Source organism: Bombus terrestris, chromosome 3 (genome assembly GCF_910591885.1).
Source record: "Bombus terrestris chromosome 3, iyBomTerr1.2, whole genome shotgun sequence".
Classification (NCBI taxonomy): Eukaryota; Metazoa; Arthropoda; class Insecta; order Hymenoptera; family Apidae; genus Bombus; species Bombus terrestris.
The window spans coordinates 1203593-1228636 of NC_063271.1; the positions used below are offsets into that span (position 1 = coordinate 1203593).

The 25044-nt window shown below is 44.5% G+C and overlaps 1 protein-coding gene across 19 annotated transcripts in view; it reads left to right on the plus strand.

Annotated features, from left to right (window-relative positions):
* The window catches only part of LOC100647135 (voltage-dependent calcium channel type A subunit alpha-1), a 99372-nt gene that overhangs the window by 9485 nt on the left and 64843 nt on the right, over nucleotides 1-25044 (plus strand). For all 19 annotated transcript variants that reach the window (XR_007223542.1, XM_048404654.1, XM_048404655.1 and 16 more), the window contains exon 2: nucleotides 16236-16475. Coding sequence is in view for 18 of the 19 variants with exons in the window: in XM_048404654.1 (XP_048260611.1) it covers nucleotides 16237-16475 (239 nt within the window). In the remaining variant the exon portion in view is untranslated. The remainder of the gene's footprint in view (nucleotides 1-16235; nucleotides 16476-25044) is intronic.

A 25044-nucleotide genomic window follows, 5' to 3' on the forward strand; every position in this document is an offset into this window, starting at 1 on the left:
CCTGTGATAAAACGAAACGCGCATCGACGGTAATACGGACAATGAAAAGGGATGGTTTTTCACGATTACCTGTATTTCAGGAAATTGCAGGCAACGTGGCTTTCTTTGGATAAGATAACTTCTTAGAAGAAATCTCGACTGAATTTCGCCGAGACACTCGATACGTTTAAATTGAAAAGTTCGATCGTGCTTTTTCAGTCTTTAGCCAAGTTGAAGTTTGCCAGATTTTCGAGCACGCTACTTTAATAACGCGTCGATTTAATTGAATTTCAATGTGCGATTCACGCGAACTCTGTCGATCGGCCAATTAAACGCAGTGGAATCAACGAACGATTAGTCACGCGAATTACAAAAGAAAAGCAACGAAATCACGACTATTTCTGCATATAGGGCAGCCAGGTTGATGGATAATTTTCCTGTAAATAACGGTAACGATCGTATTTGCTATTGGTCGCACGTTTGCGTGTTAAACGCAAACTCGTTGCACCTTTCGAGGTTGCGCGAATAATTCACGGCTCTTTGTAATCATTGTTGTAAAGATGTCAAACGTAGCCTACTTTGAATCTTTCCTTCATACGCGCTAAATCTATCTATAAATTGCACGGACATACCTTCTATCGTTTTAACTTTCTCGAGTATAACGCGTAATTAAAAAGTTCTTCGTCTACGTCTCGTTTCAATGTACTTTGCGTTTAATTAAAATTTCTGTCATCGATCGACTTGATTTCGCGTAGCGCGGAACTTTATCGTCGAATAAATCGTTGATGATCGTGATTTCCAGTAAGAGGTCTACCGCAGCTACTAATTACCAGTAGCGGACACGAGACTCGCGTATCACGCCATTTCTAATCGATGATCTTGCTTCCACTCGTTTATTAACAGTTCGCTCGGATCCTGATCTTGCGATCGCATGCACAACGGCAAAAGTAACGGTGAAACTTTATATATGGAGTCTTGAATGGAAGTACGATGTTTAATATCTCTCGGAGCCAAGTTATAAAATTTTAATAGAAAGTATCGATTCGGCAAAAAAAAAAGAAAAAAGAAAAAAAGAAGAAAGAAACCAGCAATCTAGCGGGGAATTGGCAGGACCTCGAAATCCATTTAATCTTGCGTAATCTTTTGCTCCATTTTTGTAATCCCGACTAGGATACTCTTCGAGTAATTTCAACCTAAGTCTTGGAAAATGATCAATTACCTTGGCGATATTATTCCTGACGTAATGAGTACAGCGATATCTTGCGAGATAGAAGATATACACTTTTATTTTTATTAAGAGAATTGTTCCCCCATTGTCTGTTTGGATACAACGAACATTCTTTCTCTTCGTATCGGTTATTCGACGTTTCGATACTGGTATCGAAAATAATTTTTTCTGTATGAAACGAAACGCATCCCTTCGTTATTCTCTACGTATATACAGACGATAAGGAATCGTTTAGATGAGAAAAATCGATACGCGGAGTCGTTAAATATACCTCACGTTAGGTCTGACTTGTACTTGGTTCGTACTACTTGCCAATCCGTATTGGATTTGCCTATTCTCCTGGAAGCCTTCGAGATCAAACGAAACGAAATTTTGCAAATGAAATTTTCCCAATAAAATTTCACTGTCAGAGATATACGAAATTTGCTGTTATTGCGAATGAATTCTTTTTTTTTTTTTTTTTTTTTGAAGAATCCGTGACAAGCGGCCGTGTCTTACATTTTTAGTAAATTATTTGGAAATGCTGGTCACGTTCCTCCATCACAGTTCATGACAAAACGTTTCGGCTGCAAGTATTTCTCACGATGCGGCGATAAATTGCCGCAAACGTCTGTGAATGAATAAAAATTAAGGGTAATTTCGACTCGCTTCGTGTTAGTGTCTTGTATCGTTGCCGTGATTCCATTCAATTTGCTTGGAACACTTTATTTTTTATCTTTATATTCTTTACATCTTTATTTATCTTCGATCGATCTTTACCAGTCTTTTTCGTTCTTCGTCGAAAGCAATTAAGCGACGGAAAGTTCTGGTATACTTTATCTCGCGTTCCATTCCCCCCTCCGAAGGATTATTCGAATTACCTACATCGTTGATAAGATCGCGTAATTTACTTCTGTGTTTCTGACTTTTCGAACATGAAAGAGTCACGATTGTCACAACTCTGGTTCTCTTTCTTTTCTTATTTTTCTCTTTTTTCTCTTTTTCAATAAACCTTCCTCAACTTTGAGAATAATAATGGCGGAAAGAATATCTTTCGTCAACTTTCGTTTCGCGAAAAGTGACACGAACGAACTTCCGTGTAAGTTTTGTTGCTCTTCGTACGCGAGCAGAAGAGAAGAGGAAGAAAAGTTGGCGTCTTCGTTTTCAATAAACCAGGCGAAAGATACGAGAATCGTATTCCATATCGCGAGAAATCTTCTGTCGCGCAAGCGAATGTTTATGTAAATTTGTATTTTGAAACGCGGCTGCTAAATATGCGAGGCAAACGCTAAAAGAAAGAAGGTGTTAGGTAAAATGTAAAGCGAAGGAAAGTTAAATGAGGTAGGGAGAAAAATAATTCTGTTATTCCGCTTTTGTTCCCGTTATATTCTTGTTTCTCGATCCCGATAGTTTCGACGATGTAGATTTAAGTTCGTGGAAGAGTTCGAAGATACTCAGGCTTTCCGACACGAACGAATTTTAACGAGTAGTAACTTCTGTTAATTAAAGGAACCACTGAAACGAGTATAGATGTCCCGTTTTATCGCTTCCTTATCGTTTTCTCTTTCGAACGACTTGACTAAAATATTCCGACGAATCGATACCACGAGGTGGATGAACGATAATAAACTTTAATTTGATTTTGACGAGTGCACGGAGTATCGATCCTTTCACTTTAAGCTACATTTTAATTGTACGCCGCGCCACACACACTCGCGCCTATCTATTCAGCTCCATAATTTATCAAGCTACATGCAGGCAACGTTTTTAATCGCATTTCCCAACTCATTTTGCAAAGTCGCGTCAAACGCAATTATGCCTCATACCTCGTTACGGAACCATCATTGCCAAAATTATAATAACTAGGATGACGTTCATAAGCTAACTTTATAATTAGTCAAATTTGCGCGTCGTGCCGGCTTTACTTTTTAAGCGTTACAAGCTTCCTGCGTCAAGCCGAAGTCAATACTCATCCGAGAATTTGTTCCGCGTCAAACGATATTATGCGTTAAATTTTCACTCTTCGATGTTTCACTCTATTCCATTCTTTACCGTTCTAACGTACAAAATGTAGCTCGCGGAGTTGTTGCTCGATCCGATAAAACTATTTCAATGTAAACGCGTTAATGCGATCTCGCGAAAGTAGTTTATCGAGAATCGATCAATTTTTAAACAAACCAATCTTTGACAGGACGTTACGCAACCGATAGCACGCCATCGCGATAGCGATATTTAGCCATCTACGCGTTGATTCAATTTTTTAAACCTATAACTCTTTAAAAACATCCTGCTGTAGCGACTTCGCGTCGTCCTGATGTTAAATGGAACAGCCTTAACGATATGATATATAGCGTTTGTACAACGTATGTTTTCCAACATGATTGGAACATCGTATCGTCGATACTTTATCAAAGGATGTTTCCTTACGTACGTGTACGAGCATCGCCAAGAAAACCAAGACAAGCATTACTATACAGTTACAAGGAAGCAATTACTATAATGAACCGCGGAGATGAAATGGAATAACGACCCCATTGCGCATTGGGTGGCCGAGTATAGTCTTTAATCATACTCGGATTCTTGGTGCCGCTCGTTCGCGAGCATCGGAGGTGCTTGTTATTTTGACCCAGACACTATCGATCGGGCGATATTTGACTGGCTGATTGCGGCAGAGGTAAAGAGAGAGGGAGACGAGCGTTGTCGCGAACGCACAACCACCACGCATCGTTTCCCATCGACGGTGATATGGATGCAGCGAAGCAACAGGATGCCGATACATCTATCTGGTTTTCTGACTGCTTGAAAATTTGTATATCGGCTAAACCGACAATTTTCGAAGTCTGTCTGTGTCCAGTCTTGTTGTCGGACCTTGTTGTACGCCTTCGTGCCATTGGATACCGGTCTCAGTAACGTAATAAAAAATCCGATAAACTGCATGCGGCGATCCGCTTGTGTCGGTCGGTTCGTTTCCTTCCGCTTTTACGCTCGACATTTTTCTTTCAACCACCGCGTCGCCCGGAAATTTCGTGCTCGAAGTAGCACCGATCGGTCGAGCGTAGGCGTTGTTTGGAAAATTTTCTTAATTATTTTGCCGACGATACCCTGCCACGTTATCCTTAATTTTCAACAAGAAGCTAGACTTTCTGGATGTTTGAATATTAAATCTCGAGCTTTGCGCGTACTTCTTCTGGCAGATATTTATTTTCCCGAATACGATATGAAACAAGCAGTAGCTGGAATTCTAGTTACTTCGCGAGAGATCTTTCATTTCTACGAGATATTTGAGATCGGACTAGTACCGAGTTTCACAACTTTGGAAGCTTTTTCTCCTGTGAAAAGCGTTTTCATCGAAACACCTTGTACGGGGTATTTTTGTTGCGCGTTTCACAGCAGGAGATAAGCTAATTTTCGACCATGCTTCGGATAGCTAATTCCACGACACTGTGAGTTCCAAATAACCTTCGATATCGACGAACATCTGCAGAGCGTTCGATATTTTTGATCGATCGATCGTAAATCCAGCCAAAGATCATTTTTCCTGTCTCGTTGTAATCGTAAATTCGTAAAGCGAAACTGTAGAATTGCAAGGTCGGGTCGTTCGTTTATCCAATTATATCGTAAACGAACTGGTTCGATCGTGATTGTTTCTCGATTTCTCAGAACAGCAGTTTTCAATTGGATCTCGTTTGCCAATTTAATTATTTTACACGATGCAGAGGATCGATCACGGTGAAAAACGTGTCGGCCGTTAATATTTAAACGCTGTGGTCCTGTGAACAAGCATCGATCGCGAAGCGAATCTCGCGTAAACACGGTAATTTTTTCGAAAACGCCAGGCCACCTTGGAAATTTCCCGTCGATTCCCTTTCGGAAAGCAATTCGAGAAACGTATAGCTCCGCGCGCTGTGCAGTTTGCCTCGAAGGGCCACGTTTTATTCAGCTTGAAATCAAGAAGAATACAGCCGTGTAATTTAACTCGCCGCTTATGGAGCATTAAATTCGTTAGGCACCGTTGCCCCGGCAACGCAATTAATTTCGCATCCAACGGGTTTTGCAAACAGGACGATTAAACACGCCCGGAACTCGCTTTGTCGAAGGGTTTTCTAATTTATGAAATTTCCACGATACCGTGATTCCTTCTCGTACCACGCGTATCGAAGTTCTAGCGCTTTGACTATTCGACCAGTCGGTCGTCAGAATGTACCGTGGAACATCGTGCAGAGCGGATCACATCGATGCGATTCTGTAACGAGAAACCGTTTACAATTGGCTAAATAAAGATTATCAATTTTTCCGATCGTATGCTGAATCGAAGATTCGCGTGAAACGAACTAAATACAATTGCGAAATTTTTAGTTTGAAGGAGAAGGAAGGAATTTAGAAGGAGTCAAATGCGGGAGAATAATAGTTCGTTGTTGCACTAGGAACGATCGATTGGAGCGTTCGCTGCCGTAAATCCGTAATTAACTATTCTTTTCGATAACATCGATAACCAACTTTGAAATTATCAAATACTTTGGACAGATTTTGAGAAGCGAAGAAGAGAAGGGAATTTCACGAAACTGCGGGACAACGTGGCCATGCAAATGCGTTTAATCGCGCTCTAACGGTGGTTAGCGGTCTAACACGACTCTCGGTCGATTATTCGCGATGGTCTGGCAACGAAAGCTATAGGAAATGGCAGGGAAGGAAACCCTTGCCTCGACGTGAAAGCGGAGCGTCTCGACCTCTCCACGCTTATCGTTGGAAAGCGTGTGGATGTTACGCGGCCATAATACCTCTTACCACCTATGCTATTTCCAATCGCCTTTGCTCGTGTCAATAATATCTCGGGAACGAAGGTTCCGGCCGCCGCGTAATGGAATTGTTCAGCGTTCCTGCCACTTTTCGTTTCATTCGCTGGATACGTGGCATCAGCGTGCTCGAACAACCTGCCACGTTACACGCCTGTTATGGAAATTCGTTTACTTTCGACGCGATTACTAGTCGATTTCGCCCCTCGATCGCAGACTCTTGTATACAGGGTAATTCATAAATGCGTATCTTGTCCCTGGCGTAATACCAACGATATTACGTTGCGAGATATTTCGAACATTATATAAATACGACGGAATGTCAGTCTTTCGTACACCTACCCTGCGCATATTAATAAATTATATATTCGATAACATACACGTATCCATCTATCACTGTAATAAAGTATAATTCATTTCGCCAGGGAATAAAGTATCGACGTCCATGATTATTTCTTGTTTGATCGATCTTTGCGTGCTAAAACTCTCGAATGTCTTAGTATCAATCGTAGCTACTACTTTTTTCTACGTATCTAGAATAATGTTAAAGTATTCCAAGTATATCGGAAGTTACGCTTTACACGTTCTGCACGTACAAAAGATAGTTTTTCTTTACGATTTTATAAAACACGAATCGGTAACTTCGCGATATTTTATCATGCGTTTTAAGGATCAATTATTGCGATTGGAATTGAAGAAAATCGTTGAATAGATAACGATACAGCGAAAGAGAAACTTCGATTGTCCTTAAAACGCGAACTGATTTTAAGATCAAAGCAAATTAGAAGTGAAAAGAGAAAAGAGTCTTTTATCGTGATCAGAGTTGGCTGTCTAGCAGCGAGCTAGCGGTGATTACTTTATTATTTACGCCGTCCTGGAAATGAGAGTAGCTTTTCTTATCGTAAAAAGTTTACAAAAGTTGGTATGGCGTTGTAATTTCTTTACGCTTCGGAGACCATCTAAGAACATTGTGCCCGCGTTTTTACGACACTTTTTACAACGTTGTCCCTTACGTTGTAATAGTTGGATCGTGCGACGCGAATGCAAATTACCACAATCTCGACGAATGCGAACAATATTACGGTTAAAAAGCGCGATACGGTGATCGATAGCTCTTCGCTTTTATCGCCGTTCGTTAGGCTACCGATAGTGGAACATGTCGATTGATATGGACAGCAAGTGCGATAAGCTAATAGCGAAGCTTCGGTTCGGATAAAACGAAAGGTTGAACCAGTAAAGTACGAAGAGATAATTCATATTTACCGATTCCTTGTGTTAATCGAACGAGCAAGAAAGGTGGTCAAAGTTTATCGAAAGCGAGGCAATAAAGGGTGGCCGGGGACAAAATGAAGTTACTCCGAGATTCCACGACTTGACAAGATTCGAGCTGGCCATCGTTGCGAAGCTTTGATGCACGTAAACTCGATTAAGTGGCAGTTTAACTCGAGAGGAAACGTCTCGATATCGAAGAATTCCGTCGTCTATCGGGATCTGGAAATAATTTCAGAATAGAAGGAATCGGGAAATTCGGGTCGTCACGGATTTTCATTGTTTTCGTTTGCAATTAGTCTTTGACACGGAGGAGTTAGCCGACCGTTTGCTATTCGTTAGAGTGCCTTGAATTTTCCACGAGGAACAAGAAGAAGAGGGAAAATGTGGAAAACGAAGGACAATAGAGAAGCGCGACGGTTCTATTTACTGGTACGGTCGACTCTATAAAAGGTACATCGATGCGAAATCGATCGGTAGGCTGAATGCCACGCAGGATCCGTTTGTTCGGCTGCTTCTCTCGAAAGTGGATTCTCCTCGTGTTTCTTGCAGAATTTCATATATTTGTTTTTCCTTTGATATCGCGCGTTAGCTTTGAAAGCTCGACCGCGTTAGTCAATTTAATAGCAGAATAGTGGCGCACTGCGCTCCTACCGACTGACCGTTCGATTCGATCGTTCGTTCGGCCCGTACCCGTAGAATCCGATCGGGAAATAGCTTTTCCGATTGAAGTCTGCATATACGATCCGACAATAGGCTGCCAATCTCTTCTGTATGTCCCGCGGCGCTCATATATTCGCAAGAATCGGTGTCGATGATAAAATCCTCGGCTATTTGAACGTACTTGAAGTTGCTGTGAACAACTCGAGACCAATCGAACCGACCGCCCTCGATCAATTTCTCTTTCGCTGCCACACCGACGTATTCGTAGCCACACCGCGCTCCAGACGTATATACATTTTTAAACGGTGTCACGACAGCTCGACGATCCTCCAACTCGGCGAAGAATCTGCTTCGTAACGAAGGATACGATCGATATATCCGATTCTGCCATTGGATCTAATTTGGATGGGAAATGACTCTTCCGGTAATATGTACTTCGATAAATGGTTACGAGGAATAATCCTTCGCCAACCTTTTTTTCAACCGTCGACCGCGGAAAATGAATTCGAAGAAACATCGTCGGCGAATTTTGCCTCTCGTAGAAGGCGCACGGATCGAACGAGAACGTCCGACGTCTTGGCGGAACGCGTATTTTTCCCACAATTAAACGGTGAAACGGTTCTGCGATGCGATCGACTTGGCTTCTATAGCTTTCAAAAGGACAATCTGGAGCGTACGTATGTAAGTACGAAGGATTTACAATGGAGGATGGCGATGCGATTCGTTGTTGCTCTCTTGCAAATTGCATGGAAGCGCGCCAAAGTGGTGCGAGCTGCGTCACGGCATTCCTTATCCGTACTAGTCAAACTTCATTAATCTTCTGTGCTTTATACTTCGAATGTAATACGAATTTCTTGATGGATCGACGCGACGCGACGATGCGGAACGCTCGCCTCGATTCTTCGTTATAGACTCTGTTCGACTCTTCGTGATACGAACATCGCAGGACAAGTTTACGACGCGGAAAAATATAAAACAAGCGGAGGAAACGAGTCGTACGCGAAAAGTACGACGCTTTTACCTCGCGATTATTCCTCGAAAATCGCTCGACGTACCAATGTGCTCCGGTTCTTCGAATATCTTATGGTTTTATGTCCCCTTTCATAGGAAACTCATGCGCTATCTCTGTTAGTTTTATGAAAAGCATAAAAGTGGTCGCAACGAAACGCAATAAAAGCGTCAGCTTCCCTTTCAGCGGTCTAGCAAAAATTTCGAGCGAAAGAAACGCACGAGTGTGAATTACTTACCTACCGGCAGCTAGGTGGTATCGCATCGGCGAAAAATCGATATTGTCATTGTCCGTTTTCGAGTGTTCTTATGGCAGACGCTTTTATCGCTAAGCAACGAAATTCTTCGTTCGTTAAATTACGTTCGAAGAAAGAATTAATCTCAACGTATCGATCGACGAAATATTAATAATACAATATATAATACGAATATTTCCACTTCCGCGTTAGAATACAAGTAGAGCAAAGAAATATCGTTTCGTTACTCGAGCGTTTTGCTGGGTTCGACCAGCCGAGTACAAAGAAAATCAACATTCTTTAGAACTGACATGTATCTCCAATTCGTACAAGAGCCAAGTGGATTTTATCGAAATTAAAACTGTCCTCGTCTGCGCTTCATTTTATCAAAAAAGCCTTTATGAAAGTCCACTTCACCGGAAATTGAGGGCTAAGTTGAAAGTACCCGGATATTTTTAACGCTGTGATTTCGTTTAGCATCGTCGTTTCCGCGAAAAGTGTCATCGTTCTTTTTCGCTCGTATTATTTATTTCGTTATTATATTTTCCCATTTTTGTTCTATGCGTATCTGTATGAAACCCGACAAACATAAATCGATTTCTATCTTCTCGTACGAATAACGGCAACAACGTTATTCCAAATTGCAATCGTCGAAGGAACTCGATAAAAGTAAATCTTTAGATTATATATTACAATCGACAGTGTATTATAATCGGAAGCGAAGGAATTAACATAAAGGGAGAGAAAAGAAAAAAAGAAATCGATCGTACCAAAGGAGACGCGACATTCCGGAAATTATCACGGCTGCTGACACTTAATTTCGTTCTGCGTGCGAAACTCTCGAATACCGACGTGTTGAACGCGTCCCATCCGCGCAGACAAGACCATCGCAGATCCATCGAGAAACCGGGAAGCTTCCCATTCTTCTACATCGATTCTCCAGCAATTCGTTTCTTGCGTCTACCCTCTGGAAATCTTTTCATCGTTGTTGACTCTTGTACTCGAGTATGGTTTTGCAGAGATTACAGTTTACTCTGCTTCCATTACTTGCACTGACGGACGCGTATCTCTCTTACGATTCTAAGCCATCCGCGATACGATCCAAGAGCCAGCCTGATAAGAAAAATACAATTTATTCAAATATTAAAGCATATATCGCGCAAGAACTAGGTATAAAGCGATTTTCGAGTATCTTTAGGCGGTCTTTGTTATCTGGGAACATTTGTTAGGTTAGGCTGTTTATCAATTTGCGTGAAAACGCAGCCTATCACGCTCGTATCCTCGAGATATCGCTCGTTATATAATACGTCGTTAGTGGATACCTGGCGTGACGCGTCTCAAGAGACAGCTTTACTTTACATGTATCCGTTCGAGATTCACTGACACGAACCTACGACATTCGCTGCGGAATTACGCGCGTTCCTTTTATCGATCGTTGCGCTTGTTTCTTTTCGAATGACAGGAATCCGAGCTGAATTACGTTAGCCAGGAGATGACCGTGTGGCGCGCCATAGAGACAGACTTTCGTAGAAACTTTCTGTCGCATGCAGAGATTAATGGTGTGCGTCGCGCTTTGTGTTCCACCGATCTGTGGGTGGGTTCATTCCGTAGGTGTCGGATGCACCGACAGGATGGTAAACGAACGGATTCTACGAGATTCCAACCGGCAGATCTTCCTCTTGCCCGTTAATAGACAACGAGGTCGACGATCGGGAGAGAAGGAAAATTAAATCCTATTAGCGAGAGAAATATAGAGCCAACGTAAGGACAAAGCGAAGGAGAAGAAGAGAGAGAGAGAAAGGGTATCGAACGTAGACGAAGAAGAAGCTGGATAGCGGTGAAAATAATGGACCAATGACTACATAATTCTAGCATGTTTCCGCCGATCCACCTATTATGTCGTATCCTTTATGCCAACTATATTTGTTTGCCGCGAGTATAGTGAGATTTTTTGTTTTAAATAGAAAAATCGAAACACGTAGGAGGAATAACTATCTCCGGATGTTATACAGCCTCTCCTTCGTTGGAACGGAAAATTATCATATTAGGAAAAAAGGTTGTCTCGTTTCTCCAGATATATTACAATTCGTTTTGCGAGCAATTCTTCTTGCGAGACACATCGCGTCGCCTTATCTTCGTTCCAGGATTATTTGTCATCCTCGAAACGGCTTCCATCCTCCAATTTAAAGAAAAAAAAAAAGATTGTCGGGCTGGTTTCTCTATGGCAGGCAATATATACGGTCACTTCTTGACCGAAACTTTCCGCTCGAAGCCTCGGTAGAATTTCAGCTTTCCTCGTTGACAGTAGTCTGAACTTCGCCGATATAACTGCATGTACTATACGGGGAACGAATGTCGCATCTTGTGGAAGTAAAATCGAAATGGGATGCGATGCAAAACTGGTTGGACAACACTAGCCAGATTTCAAGTCCCAGAATTCGTAATTATTGAAACATATGTTTCGCTATAAAAGTCGTCTAAAGGCGACAACCCCAAATGAAAACGTAATTTCTCCCTTCTTCGTCGTTGGTAACTCGTGATTTACACGACGATACGTTCACGTTTGAAATTCCAGGCATCTCGCCAAATAGAGTGCCGTTACGACGAACAATCGTGTCACGATCGTACGAATAAACGAAGAGAGAGCAAGCCGAGTTTGGCGACGAACACACCATCGAAAGATTAACGAGGATCGTACAGGCAATATTCGGATCTGCGATCACGAGGGATCGATTGATATGGAGGAATTTCTGTTTCAACGAGGGCTCGAGTATATTTGTTTTCTTCCCTCGCCCCTAACGCCGGCGTTATCACGAACCCCTCGAAGGGATTTTCAAACCCTGATTTCAGCCTCGGACCAGCTCCCTCGATAACGTTTTACGCGAGGGCTCTACGATGGAACTAATTTCACGGCGAACCGCTCGATCCCTCCGATTCGTTATTAGATTTCCCACGGCTAGTGTACACGAGCCGAATGAACGGGTCCGTGAGCCACGTTAAGGAATGGGCAAAAAAAGGGAAGGAAAACTGGCTAGAAGGGGCAAATAAAACGGTATTCCGGGTGAGGAAATGTCGCCGGAAGAGAAAGGAAAGCTAGTGAGAATAAGAAACGAGGTGAGAGGGGAACGTGTGGTAACCGGAGGAAAAAGCGTAAAGTTGGTAAAAATATAGCTCGGTGTCTGTGCCGGCTGGAAACGCTAACGTGCGGTACGATGATGCTGTAATAAACGATTAGAACCTTAAACCGAGTAAAACTCGTTAGAATCCTATTAACACGGCATAATCGAAATGAACGTGATAAAATATCATGCATTTGCAACGAGTTTGAAATTAAATCGAATTTTACCCGTTTCGACCGCACTCGAATTCGAATAATTCAGGAACAACGTAGCGTCGGAATACATCGCGGGAATTTGCATCGTAAGTTATCTAAATTTTCGTTAATTCAGTTTCCCTTCTGCTGCGGGACATCCAAAGAGAAGATAAATTTGCAACAGCCGTAAAGAAGTTGGAGGAAGAACGAGGTGGCAACGAATTCGAATAGAGAAGATGGGACAGAGACGAGCCGGGAGACCTTACGGACATTCTGTACACGTCAACGGAGGAGGGTTGATGTACAGACGAGCGGGCAGAGAGGGGGTATCAGGGGTTGCCGGGTAACAGAGAGGTGGGATAAGAGTTCCCAGGGGTGCCTAGCAACAGGTTGCTACCCTAAAATTTCGACCGGCGGGAATGAAGTGGCCGGGTGGGGATGATAGTACCTATAAATGTACTGGGTGGTCTTACTGAAATTGTAAGCGGTTCTCCGCTGAAATGAGACCAGCTATGATAAATTCTAATCAAATGAAACCACGAACGAACAAGCGATAGAACACGAAAAGGAGCATAACATTTTTTTCTTATATTTTTAATGTCGATTTCTTTGACCAAAAGAAATGGTTTCTTTCGCGATTCGTAAAGATTCTTCGAGCTTTGAAAGGAAATACGTCGCTGTTCGAAGTACGTTTTATACTAGATATTAAAATCGCACTGTGTGTTCGATAAATATTCGCGCGAATTCTGTCGACACACACGCCTCGATGCCTTCCTCGTTACTCGGCCGAAAGCTGTTGCCGGACAGGTCTACGAGCGTAGATTAGCGCATTGTTGTCCGGTAGTTTTGCGACCATAACGTCAATTGCACTATTATTGACGAAGCGACGCGGCGACAGACTGTCAGCACCGGTACATTCTGTGCTACGTGCAACTGTACGACGAGCAACACAGAAAATATGCGAATTTCCAATGAAAACGGAGAAAATAAATGAGAAAGTTGACATTTTGCAACGTTTCGATAGAGAATTCGAGTATGGGAAATATTTGATACGAATTTCGATAAACGTTCCGATAATCATTCCGAGAATGTGTTTAAAAGACGCGTAAATAAGTTTGAAATTATAACGAGTACGAGAAAATGGAGATTAATTTTATAACGAGATAGACAGTGTTCTTAACGTTTCGATACTCGTTGTACGATGACAATTAAAGATGGATAAATTCGCGTTCGAGATTATCGGCAGTGCGGTTACGATTGGATGACTATTACTTTCGGGTAGATGGACGTAAGTTGGTTATACGTGTAATGGATTGAAATTCATTTTGCGCGGGCAATGGAAGAGCCAGATATTAATTCGTTCGTGCAAATAACGTGTGTTGGCGCGGAAATCATCGTCGATGAATATTCCGCGCCGCGATTCAATTTACCGGTCGGCGGCCGAATCCAACTGAAAATCACGTACAGCTGCCTTTGTCGAGATCATTGTTCGGATCGAACAATTTTTCGTCCATCGGGAAGTGCTTCGTTCGGAAACGCCATCGTTTTTATCAAAAAACTTTATATTCGTTGTTTCGGATTTTTTATTACAACGGCCGTGTTCGGTAGCGCTCGCGTAATGTCAGAACGAGGCGCGTCGTGATAGTGATCCTCGATACAATTTACTTACAGCGGAAATCGAAGAAACTCTTAATGAGATTTCAAAGCTGCCGGATGCACGCAACCGTGGATTCTCCCAGTTACTTGTTACCTCGAACCCCGTGGGTAACGTGTATAATCTTCGAACGAACGTTGGAACTTTGAAAAGGATGGTTAATTAAAGAAGTACGCCGATATCGATTCGACGATCGGTCGACGACCAATAAAGTTTGAAATTTGCGATGCGTGCTTGCGGCAAAATATTTGCTTTGCCCTGGCTGGCATTGGTTCGTTTTCGATTCCTTTTAAGCTGAAAGCAGACGAAGGACATACGGCCGCTTGCACATGGGTTCGCTATGAAACGTAATAAGGACAAATGGCCAGGATGGGGCTATGTATAAAGAAACTAAGTTGCTGGAATAAATGGAACACACTTTAGAGATGGCTCGGGGAAAAATCCATAAGGATAACAAGGGCTTGCGTGGCGACAGATGACTAAAATGGAATTTATGGTGGCCACTGACTCTTTCCTCTTTTCTCCGACTCTATAAATTATAATTATCGAGGCCGTGGACATCGCGATAATCGGTCTGCCCCGACCTTCGCCCTTATTTTAACTACCCTGATAAACTCAGGCGAAGAATCGTCTTGACCCCGAAAAATTCATAAAACGATATCAACGCATCGTTGCATATAACTCTTGCGTTGTCTGGTCCGTTGATAATTAAGCTTCTGATATTTTTAACCCGAAGGTACTTTGCTCGTAACGCAGGTTCCTAAAGTATCGCGAATTATTTCCAAGCGTTGGGTTTCGTGCTGAAAAATATTCCACGAAAGCGTCTCAGTTAGGAAAAACATTGAACGCTTTTTGCAGTTTTTCCCTGGGGAGACGAAGCGGCTCTAAACATCGTATTCCTAAAGGAAGGAGATAACATCTCGAAATATTTCTTCCGTTGAAACGTTCGCCAACTTTGAGAACCGCATAGACGGAACAACGAAGAAGTTTTAACCACATGGTAGGCCGTTGTCTGACTATATACGGAGCCTAGTCACTTTCGATAGCGACTAGCACCAAGCGACAAAATTATGGGAAGGAGATAAGTCGGTTGGCCGCGACGACTATTTCTTTCGCTCGCCATCGTTTACAAGTACGTTATCGCGATTGCTAGGAAAAAATTAATTGTCTTTGTGCCCGCCATACGCGAGGGTCGACTGTTTTAATATACAACGACGTCTGTATTTGTCGTTAATATGCTATTTTAGTTTTTTTTTAAGTGGGTTCTAGAATCTTGGTTGAGAGAACGAGAGAATAGAAGAGCCAAAGATAGGGAGAATCGAGTGTTCGAGGAAACGTGAAAACCAATATTCTGAGGACAGTTGTAATTGAACGAATATTTCATACACGAATTCACCGTTAGTTAAATTGATTTCAACGGCGAGATATTGGAGTATTCCATCGTGGCTCGTCGATGATAAACATGGTTACGATTAAATTAAATGAAACGAGCTGGCTGTCTGACGTGCGTGTTTCTTCGCGTTGAAGCCAGGCGACCGGACAACGAGCAACGTTATCAAATTTTTCCATGGAACGAAGATAAGCTGATATCGGCGATTGTATAAAATTGGCGTTAGAAGCGTATAAAAACTGGCGATCGGATTCGGTATATAACTCCCCTATATCGGAACCCGCGTAGAGGCACGGTAGAAACGAAATTGAAAAAGGGAAAGCCTATCGATGGTCGCCGGTATGCGAGGAAGTTAGGCAAACGCGCGAGTACAAGCGGTAGATCGCGTGACTTGACGTACTCTTGATACTTTGAGATTAGGCTAGTCAACCTAACCCAATTAAGGAGAAACGGTTTTACCGAGTTTCTTCCTAATCTTCTCGATCCTCGTACAGTCTGTCGTCTCATCGGATGTGCTAATTTCGCATTGACGGAGTCTTTGAATATTCATGCAACTTTTCCTCTCTGTTCGCCTCCGTCTCTCTTTTTTCATTCGTGTTAAAAGCATCGTCGCTTCGTAATTTTCGAAACGGTACCGTACAAGGATTTGTAAAGATTCGTAAACGTTACAAAACGAGTCGGAGACTTTTATTAAAAAATAATGGTGTTTTTTTTTCTTTTTAGGATGTTGGGTGGCGTGGGAGGCCGGCACATGTCTACGCGTCGGCGTGGCAGTAGCCCGCTGGTGCGTGGAGGTGCGGGCCTCGTTGGATATGGTGGACCAGGGGCCTCTGGAAATTCCAACGATGCTGCTATACCACCGGATGTGCAGAGATACGCTGCCAGAAGGCGCGGGGCTGTTACCACCAGTGATCACAAGAGTTGCGCTCTTGTGCAGACTCGTATTAAACTCGGCGATATCATGTGAGTTTCATTCGCTTGATACGTTTCCTCGCGAACCGTCTCTCTTCTTACGTAATAAGCCGGACAGGATGGCAGGGTAAGATGGTAAGGTAGTTCGAGCCCTACCGTCGGTATCTACTTACCGGGAAGGCTGGAACAGGATGTTAAACTGGTCGATAATACAACAGCCCTCTCGATGTTCTTATCGGATCGGATCGGATAATTCCTATATTCGTCGTGGCAAATCGTAGGGGGCGTAAGAAACGCTCCGATGTTTTTCCAGGTCGGTATTTCAGAACGTGAAACACGAAGCCCCGTATAACGTTCGGCCTATCCTGTATTTAGTCAATGATGCGGGATACCGCTGATAGCGGACTAGAGAGATAGTAGTTACCCTGGTATCGAACTTATCAACGAGTAGTATCAGGTTATCAGCTATCGTGAACGGTATTCGTAGGGTAGTGTTTATGGCGGAGTGTAATCGGTAGGAGGTATAACAGAATTTGCGAGTCGTCCGATCGTAGGTTGCTTATACCACTGACAGTAACACGAAGGGTCTGTGGTCTCCGTAAATTTTATCGCACTGTCGTTCTCGGTCTATGCGACGTCTTTACAACGACGCGTAATCGGCGTATTGTGATCGATTCATTGCCACGAAAGCGTTTCACGCGGTACAAGATGGCGACAGGCATAGGTTGCGGCTGACCACATTAGAGTATGCACTACTGCGGCTGAATTAAGGTCTAACGTGACGAGGTGTCTGTACTCCCGGCGCTTTTTACGTTATCGATCAGCCTTCGATCCTTTTGGCTATTACTTATTATTTTTAGCACAGACTGATGTTGTCCGTTCCATTAAATTTAATTACGATTCCTCTACGCATTAACGTAGTTATTTTTAAAACAATCGTTCGATGAATCAGACTACCGAATTTTTCTCCGTATTCTGAATTTCTTATAGATTTTTTTTTTCGTAATGAACTCTACGATAACGACGTGTGTAAATAATGAGAATCTACGCGCAGAGAGAAGTTACGCGCGAGTAGATCTGCGCTGTCGCGAACAAAATCGTCGTCAAGGTTCTCGACCTTTGCTATTAAAACGGTCACTAATATCGATTTCACGATTTCATTCCTCCTCGATTTTATCCTTATCCATATTCGGTTTTTCGAATCGACGTTATCTTGGTTGCCATTGGTTAACGAGCGAAACGATGCTGGCGCACACACCATCGTTGATCTCGCAAAGACGGGTTTCTCGAATTATCGGTGATACCGAGTGAGACTACAATCGCGCAGAGTTTCCCAACCAAATCAAACCCCTGCGAAATTAGCGTCGTCCAACAAAGCGAAACTGATAAACCTGTTAACGTCGTGTGTTTCACCGACGTATCGTTCGAACGTGTTAAAACGAACTTGCAATAACGAAATGAACGAGGGAACACGAGGCAAGATATTTCATAGAAGTAAATAGGTCGCGATCGAATCCGTGCATTCTTGGCCGATCACCGTTCGATACGAGACTTTGACTCGGAGGGGGCAGTGTGCTTTGCAACCTCTTAGGGATTTCTGGTTACATGGTCGGTTTATCGATGCGTTGGGCTTGGCGAAGAATAGGGCTGGTCGGTTCTCTGTGGAACCACAAATAGATTCGGGGACGTCCGACATACGACCGTCGCTTTGTACGCGATCGGTAGGAAAGCGTGCAGCCAAATCGTGTCTCGGTCTCTCTCCTTCTATGGTTGCCGATGTGTTACTGTGGGGTGAATCGAGTCGGGGTCTCAGAGTCGCGAAGTCGAGTCGACTCGGTCGTGTGTTTCAGGCTGGTTGCCTGCTGCCGCCGTGAATCAATACCCGCATTGCGCGTGCCACCTCTCTTTCTCTTTCCTTCGTTTTCCTTCTCGCTCTCTTTACCCCTCCCAGCCCCGTTCCCTGCGTGGCCGTCTCTGTCTCGCACGATGCCATTCTCCCTTTCCACACCGCCGTCCGGCTCTCTCCGTCTCTAGTTTTTCCCTCTTCTCTCGTTTTAACCCATCTCCACGTGTTTTTCTCCCGCTTTCTCCTTACAGTCGTTCGACGTCTTTCGACCCTCTTTCGCCATCGTAGCCTTCCTTCGTTTCTCGCGCACCGCTCTGTATCTTTGCTCGGTCGTCTCCTTTCCTCCTTCGGTTACCGTCTATCTTCGTCGCTCTATATATTTTCTATCTCGATCGCGTTGTCACAGTGTCCGTTTCATCGACCCTCTTCCTTTCTGTCTACGAACGCGTTCCTTCGACTTTCTTCCTGCTTGTTCGGAGAAAACGGACGTAGCAAGAAGAAGTAGGGGTAGGAAAAAGGGGCGAGAACCGGAGACAGGCGAGCAGAGAAAGTGACGAGCATAGGATGTGTAAGGTCTGATCGGTGGTGAACGCACCGCGGAGAGGGTTGGTCGACGACACAGATCTGCGACGGTTATGCGAGTCTAGCAACTATGTTTCTTCAACTTTCACCGAGTTTCGATTCTATCACCGGTTCGAACGAATCGAACAGAAATAGTGGAAACAGAATTCGCCAAATAAACGAAGGTGATAGCAACCGTTGCCAGCTCGTACGATAAAATCCTAGAAAGATCGTAGCGAGTGTCTTACCGTTCGTCGCACTTATTTACCGTATCTAAAATAGTAATAAGATGTTCTCCGAATAATCGTCGAATCGGAAAAAATAAGCGTCGAAACGGAAAGACCAAGGAGACGGATAGGACAAAAGCTGCTCCGACATACTCGACGCTGACTTCTCGATGTTTAACCGATATTCGTAGAGAAATCGGAGCACCTTATCGCTTTGCTCGAACGTTCAAAGATTTTCGTGGTTGCGACGAAAACAAGCGCAACGTGGCGAGGTCGGTAAACTCGAGAACCGAGGTTGCTGGTTTCGGTGGCAGGGATAGGTTGGCGCAACCTCTTCTGGGAATGATATTTTCTCATAAGACGGTGAAACCGTAACGGGTGTCCGGCTACTCGGCCGGATTTTATTTCGAAAAATAAAACGATGCTCTCTCAAACGTTGCTCCAGACCCATAAATCTGAGGGAGAAACGCGAGCTCGAAAGATACGCGGTTGACTCGTTACGATGTCCACCGAATAACGAACGAGTCGGTAAAATTATCGATTGACAATGATATACGAATAACGGAAGTATTTCGATTCGAATTTCATCGTATCAGATATTCGTGGTTATTCTAGAACGATCAGCGATTCGCGATTAATTGGAGTGCACGAGAGCCAGACAACCAGCAAGAAAACATCTGATTATCGTTCACAGCTACGTGGAGGTAGTTGGTTTTGCGGTATTAGGACGACGTTCTTCGCGAGATGTGGAATCGGTGACTCGGCGTACGCGAAAGCAGCGAGACGACAAAGAGAGTTTTGCGAGGACGTGTAAGCATCACGTGTACCGATAAGTACGTTAACGCGAGAGAAACGGATTAATTTGCGAATGACCGATCGAAAGCGAAAGAGATGGTACGACGCGGAAACCTTATGCTTCTGTTCTCGGTATAAGGAGACGTAAATCCGTTTGACTTTGCTTCGATGCAGAGCAGCCCTTACGTTAGAAGACCAATAGATGACGAAGCTAACGGGGTTCAGATGACTTGACTTACGAAGCCCCGATCGTGCTCTCTCGGTGCAACGCACCGTTTTTCTTTCGTTGTGCCCAGCAACGAAGTCGTCGCGAATGCAGGTCATAGAATGCGTTCTACTTTTTCTCGACGTTGCTCGACGCTCGTCGCCGGGCTACGTTGGCTGTAGGTCGATTTTCACGATTTAAGACGATCGTAAGAGAACGAAGACGTTACTCGGGTTATCGGAAGGTGGACGCGAAGGCCAGCTTCGCTCTTGATCGGTGGAGCATCTTCGAGTATCCCTTCGTGTGCCTACGTCGGCCGTGGCGACTCGATCCAAAGCCTGTGAACGACGGAGAAGGCGTGAAACGATCAACGTCGGATCGATCGATGGATAGATATGGAATTAACGGAGCGCGTTTTTGTCGTGGACGATTTTAGCCAGGCTGCGCGATCGGCCGTGTTACATGCAACGCCCTCGGCCGATCTCGATTGGCGACCGACCCAGTGACGTCACCTGTACGCTTTGACAGACCGATCGAATGATTCGATTAAAATTCTCCCGGTCCAGCCCTGCCTCTGATTAACCGCAATTCGACGGAGGTTGTCTCGTTTCGCCTCTGCTTTACCTCTTTTCGTCTCTCCACGCCTCCGCGATACCCACCGAACCTACGGTTACGTTGTTTTCGTCATTCGGCTCGCGTCCTTCCCGCCCCTCAACCTCCTCATCGATGGAAATTCACACCCCTTCGACAAGAGGGAAAGCTCCGATACCGGAATAACAGGAAATTTCGTCGCGACAGAACGCGACTGCCGAAAGAGCTTTCGGTCTCGTCGACCGAGCCTTTCAACGAAAGTGGAAAATCTTATTTTTCCAAGAGACGAAACTAAAAGGACTCGATAACGCAGGCATCGCTTTACGCGACTCGTGTCGCGTGCGTGAGTACGCGCTCGAAGGTCGAAGCTGCGCCGCGCTATAAATAGCACGGTCGCGATTAATAGGTTCGAATTAACCCTTTGAGCTCGAATATAGAGTCGCAGCCGATAAACGAGGCAGCGTAGCTTCCGTACAAATTTCACGTCGAGCGTATTGCGCCGTACTTTCTTTGCTTCGAAATGATCGTGCTCGCCGTGTATTGCGGTTTTTCGCTCCGATACAAAGTCGTAAACAAGTTGCCCCGTGTTAAGGAAATTTGTACATTCATCGGGAGGATAAGAAGAACGTTTCGTCCGTTTTTCTTCCAAGGTTCGTCGATCGCTTTACCTCGATCCAAGCGATATCGGTTTTGTCTAGTGGAATAGGGTGAAAACAGTCGGACACGCGGGCGCCGTCGAGAGTAACTCTTGTCGTCGATGTCATCGTCGTTGTTGTTACGCGTCGACGAACTTTGTACAGTCCATGTTCGAAGGAAACCTATGGAAAGCCGTACTTTTGTCCATCGCAAGCTACGACCTTTCACGCGAGGATGAACTCGACCTCTCGTCGAAAACGAAGAACCAAATTCGAGCTCTGGTTCGAAGAATAAATTACGTAAGGAGACGGAAAATTTCAGGCCAAGGTTTCTTCGACTCTGATAATTTGTTCTTGATCGAGGCGCTTCCTCGAAATATTATTTCTCTTTCTTGGAAGTATTTGACGGGATACTTTGGATATTATCCAAAGTACGGAATGCAATCCGCGTTGCTGACGGAATCGAGAAATAAGGACGATGAATGCGTGGATTAAAAGATCAGCTTGGTAGAAATTCGAACGACGTGTTTTAAAGAGAAATCTATTTTCGAGTTAAGCAACGTAGGAATGAGCTATCGATCTAACGGCGGAGGGGGAAGGGCGAGTAAATTTTTTATCGGTCTCTGGCTAATCCAGTTTTCCCGGTATAATTTTCGTCGTAACGACGGAAAATCATCAGGTTACGCGACTCCTACGCACCTGTAGACCGGCATATCGAGGAAAGTAATGGCGTGCACGAAAGCGAATAAAGGAACGATAGAAACGCTTCTTTCATAGAGTTATCGGCAAGAAAATACGATACGAATAGAAATCGTGCAGCGTATGGATAAGAAATTAAATACGTTCGAGGGTCGTTCTTACGTCTCGCGAGAAGAATCGTTTCTCACACTGGCTAAAACGGCAATCTGGATTTTCGTTAACGACAGTTTCGTAATTAAGTCGTTCCACTTTGTCGTCGATCTCGGCTTTCATTGGCGGTTTCCGATGTTATCGCTCGGTTAATTTCGTTCGTCGCCAACGGCGAGAAGCAATAAGGCAGAGATATAATTTTAATTATCGCCATTTCGGGGCGTATAGCTGTTAACGACCGAAGCGGAGAAAGTCGTCGCGCAAGTTCACGATCGCAAATTTGACGAACGTTGCCAACGTGATAGACGTATCTCGTTTCGTTCTTCGCTATCTCTTCTTTCCGAACCGTATCGCTGTATTCCCGGCACGGGCTGATTCTTACTCACGGTCGTTTCGAGATCAACCAGCGAGGAGAACGTGGCCGAAACAGCGACCGATGACTTTTCTAATTGGACTTACTCAGATAGACTTTACTTGAATTAACACCGCGAAGCAATACGCTAAGAGCAATAAGCAAGAGTAATATCTCGGAAACGATAATACCGATGGTATTGATAATACCGGCGTTGTATCGTCGTCGTTGGCGTCCTACGCGACCGTCGCTGGCTATAGAACGGATTGAACGAGGCGAAAAGAGCTGTTTGCGAGCGAAGGGTGGATGTAGCGAGCGCGCTCGTCAGAGGAGAAAGGGGATGGCTGGGTAGAGGTAGTCCAGGAGAGTTCGACGTCCCACATTTTCTCCAACCCCTGCCAACACCGAGACCGCCACCTACGGCTCCTCTTCCATCTATTCCACCCGTTCGCCCTTCTCCCTCTACCCATCCCTTCTAACGGCCTGCTACGCCACCACCCCCTCTTCTCTGCCGCTCGCTTTCCCAGTCTCGACAGCGTTTCGCGATCCCATCAACGAATAAAGGTCTACCAGCACATCGGAGACACGACGACGTGGCGCGCTCGCGACGTCGCGTTTATCGTCTTCTCGGGACGAAATAGAATAGTGGAAAGGACGAAGGCGATGAACCGCGGTGGTAGGCCGCGCGAACGCGACCAACCTCGCGAAACGATATCGAAACGATATTGTTGCGAAAAGTCTATGCCTATATATATATATATATGTTGTACCGACGAGTAACGCGAGCTTCCACGAAAATACCTTCGTTTGAAATAGTTCGCACGATAGATGGTCATTCGATATTCGATATTTGCGATTGGAAGGAAAATTTGCTACGTGCCAGGTATAAACCGAATGAGAAATAACAAAGGCGGGTCTCGATGGAATCAAGTTACTTCGGTTTACACGGTGGTTCGTTAATCGCCGTGTTTACCTAGCTTCGGGTTATTTTGGTGATCAGGAAAGAAAGTAAGTCGATATACGTGCAAACATATGCTTTCGTTTCCACCTGGCGTCGAGGAGTTGCGAAATTCTACGCCGAGATTTGCTTTGTTTAGCGGAGAAAGGAAAGAGGGAAAGAAAAAGAAAGGACAGGAACGGACGTAATGGTGCATCGAATGCATCCCCGTAGTCACGTTGTCAAAGTGCACGCGTACTTGGCATCGATTTCTTTCGCCCTCTCCGTCGTTCTCCGTCGCTTTCCTCCGTCGCTCGTCGCTTTTGTCCCTTTTCATCCCAGTTTCGCGAAAATACTCACCGATGCACTGTGTACGGACGGCTGCATAGGAAAAAACGATTTCTTCGTCTCTGGCCGGCTAGTCGGTCTCGTTCGTTCGAGTTGGAGCACGAAAGAGCACAGAGACCGCGGTAATTAAGATAATTGGGCTAATCATTTTTGACAGAGATCGATATCGCGCGATATACTTACCGATGGCTCGGTTTCGCTTTACTCGATTCCAGCTTTCCGCTCGCTCCTTCGTTCGAAATAGCGTAGAACGTTGTCACCGCCTCGTGTATTCGATTGTTCCAAGTAACCAGCGAGGATAACTGCATGGCGAATCGAAGCCGCGTTTGCCCCGCAGACGATAGCGTAGTTAACCGTTTCATTGTTCCGTACGAGCACGCGTGATCCGATCGAAACTTTCGTACTAGCGGAGCCGTAATTGGAGAATCGAGCCGTCCGCTTAACTTTATCTCGATTTGGGGCGACCCTTTCGCAATATCCCCTGCCTATTCCACTTTGCTAATTTTCAGTCGATTCTTTGCTTCCGTGAAATTTCACGATGAGCTATGAAGTTTCGATCGTCTCGGAATCGATTTGCTACAAATTTCCGAAAATTTCCCTTTTATTTCGACGACACGATTCAATTAAATCGCGGCCAGGCAGGCCAGTTACATCGAAGGCTCTGAGAATCAATTCTACTCGAATTAATAGTAATAAGACTGCAGGGTCGGAGTCCTTCGAAACGTTCGTCCTTATCCTACTTGCGGAAACTCGATGTTTCCTACTCGAGAATTTTGATAAAATAGCCAAGTACGAATGTGCGAATAGCTTGCGAATATCGGAAACACGATACCGTAGAAGCTGTTGAAAAATGCTCGATGAATTTCGCGTATTTTTCGTAGTTTTCGAAAAAAAAACAGGCGAGTACACGCGTACGGCGCGGAATGGCAAGCTAGCGGAATTCAATATGGGTTATGGTGTTTATAGGCTAGCCGGCAGTCCGTTGGGAAGCGGCAGCAGGTTCGAACCTGGGCAAGCAGCCATTAGCAATCGATACTCGCGTAAACATCGGACCGCTGCGCTCCAAGACGAACCAATTAATTTGCCACTTAATTAGCGTCCCGGTCGGAACTGCGCATTCGCGTAAATGTTTGCACGCGATTCCCCTTTCATCCTTAAAAATCATTATCGTTATCACCGCGTCGTTCGACGTTTATTTCGGAACGCGAATTGCGCGTCGAGACCGATTTCAGATTCTCGAGGTCAACTTGGTTTCGATCCACGGCCTCTGCTAC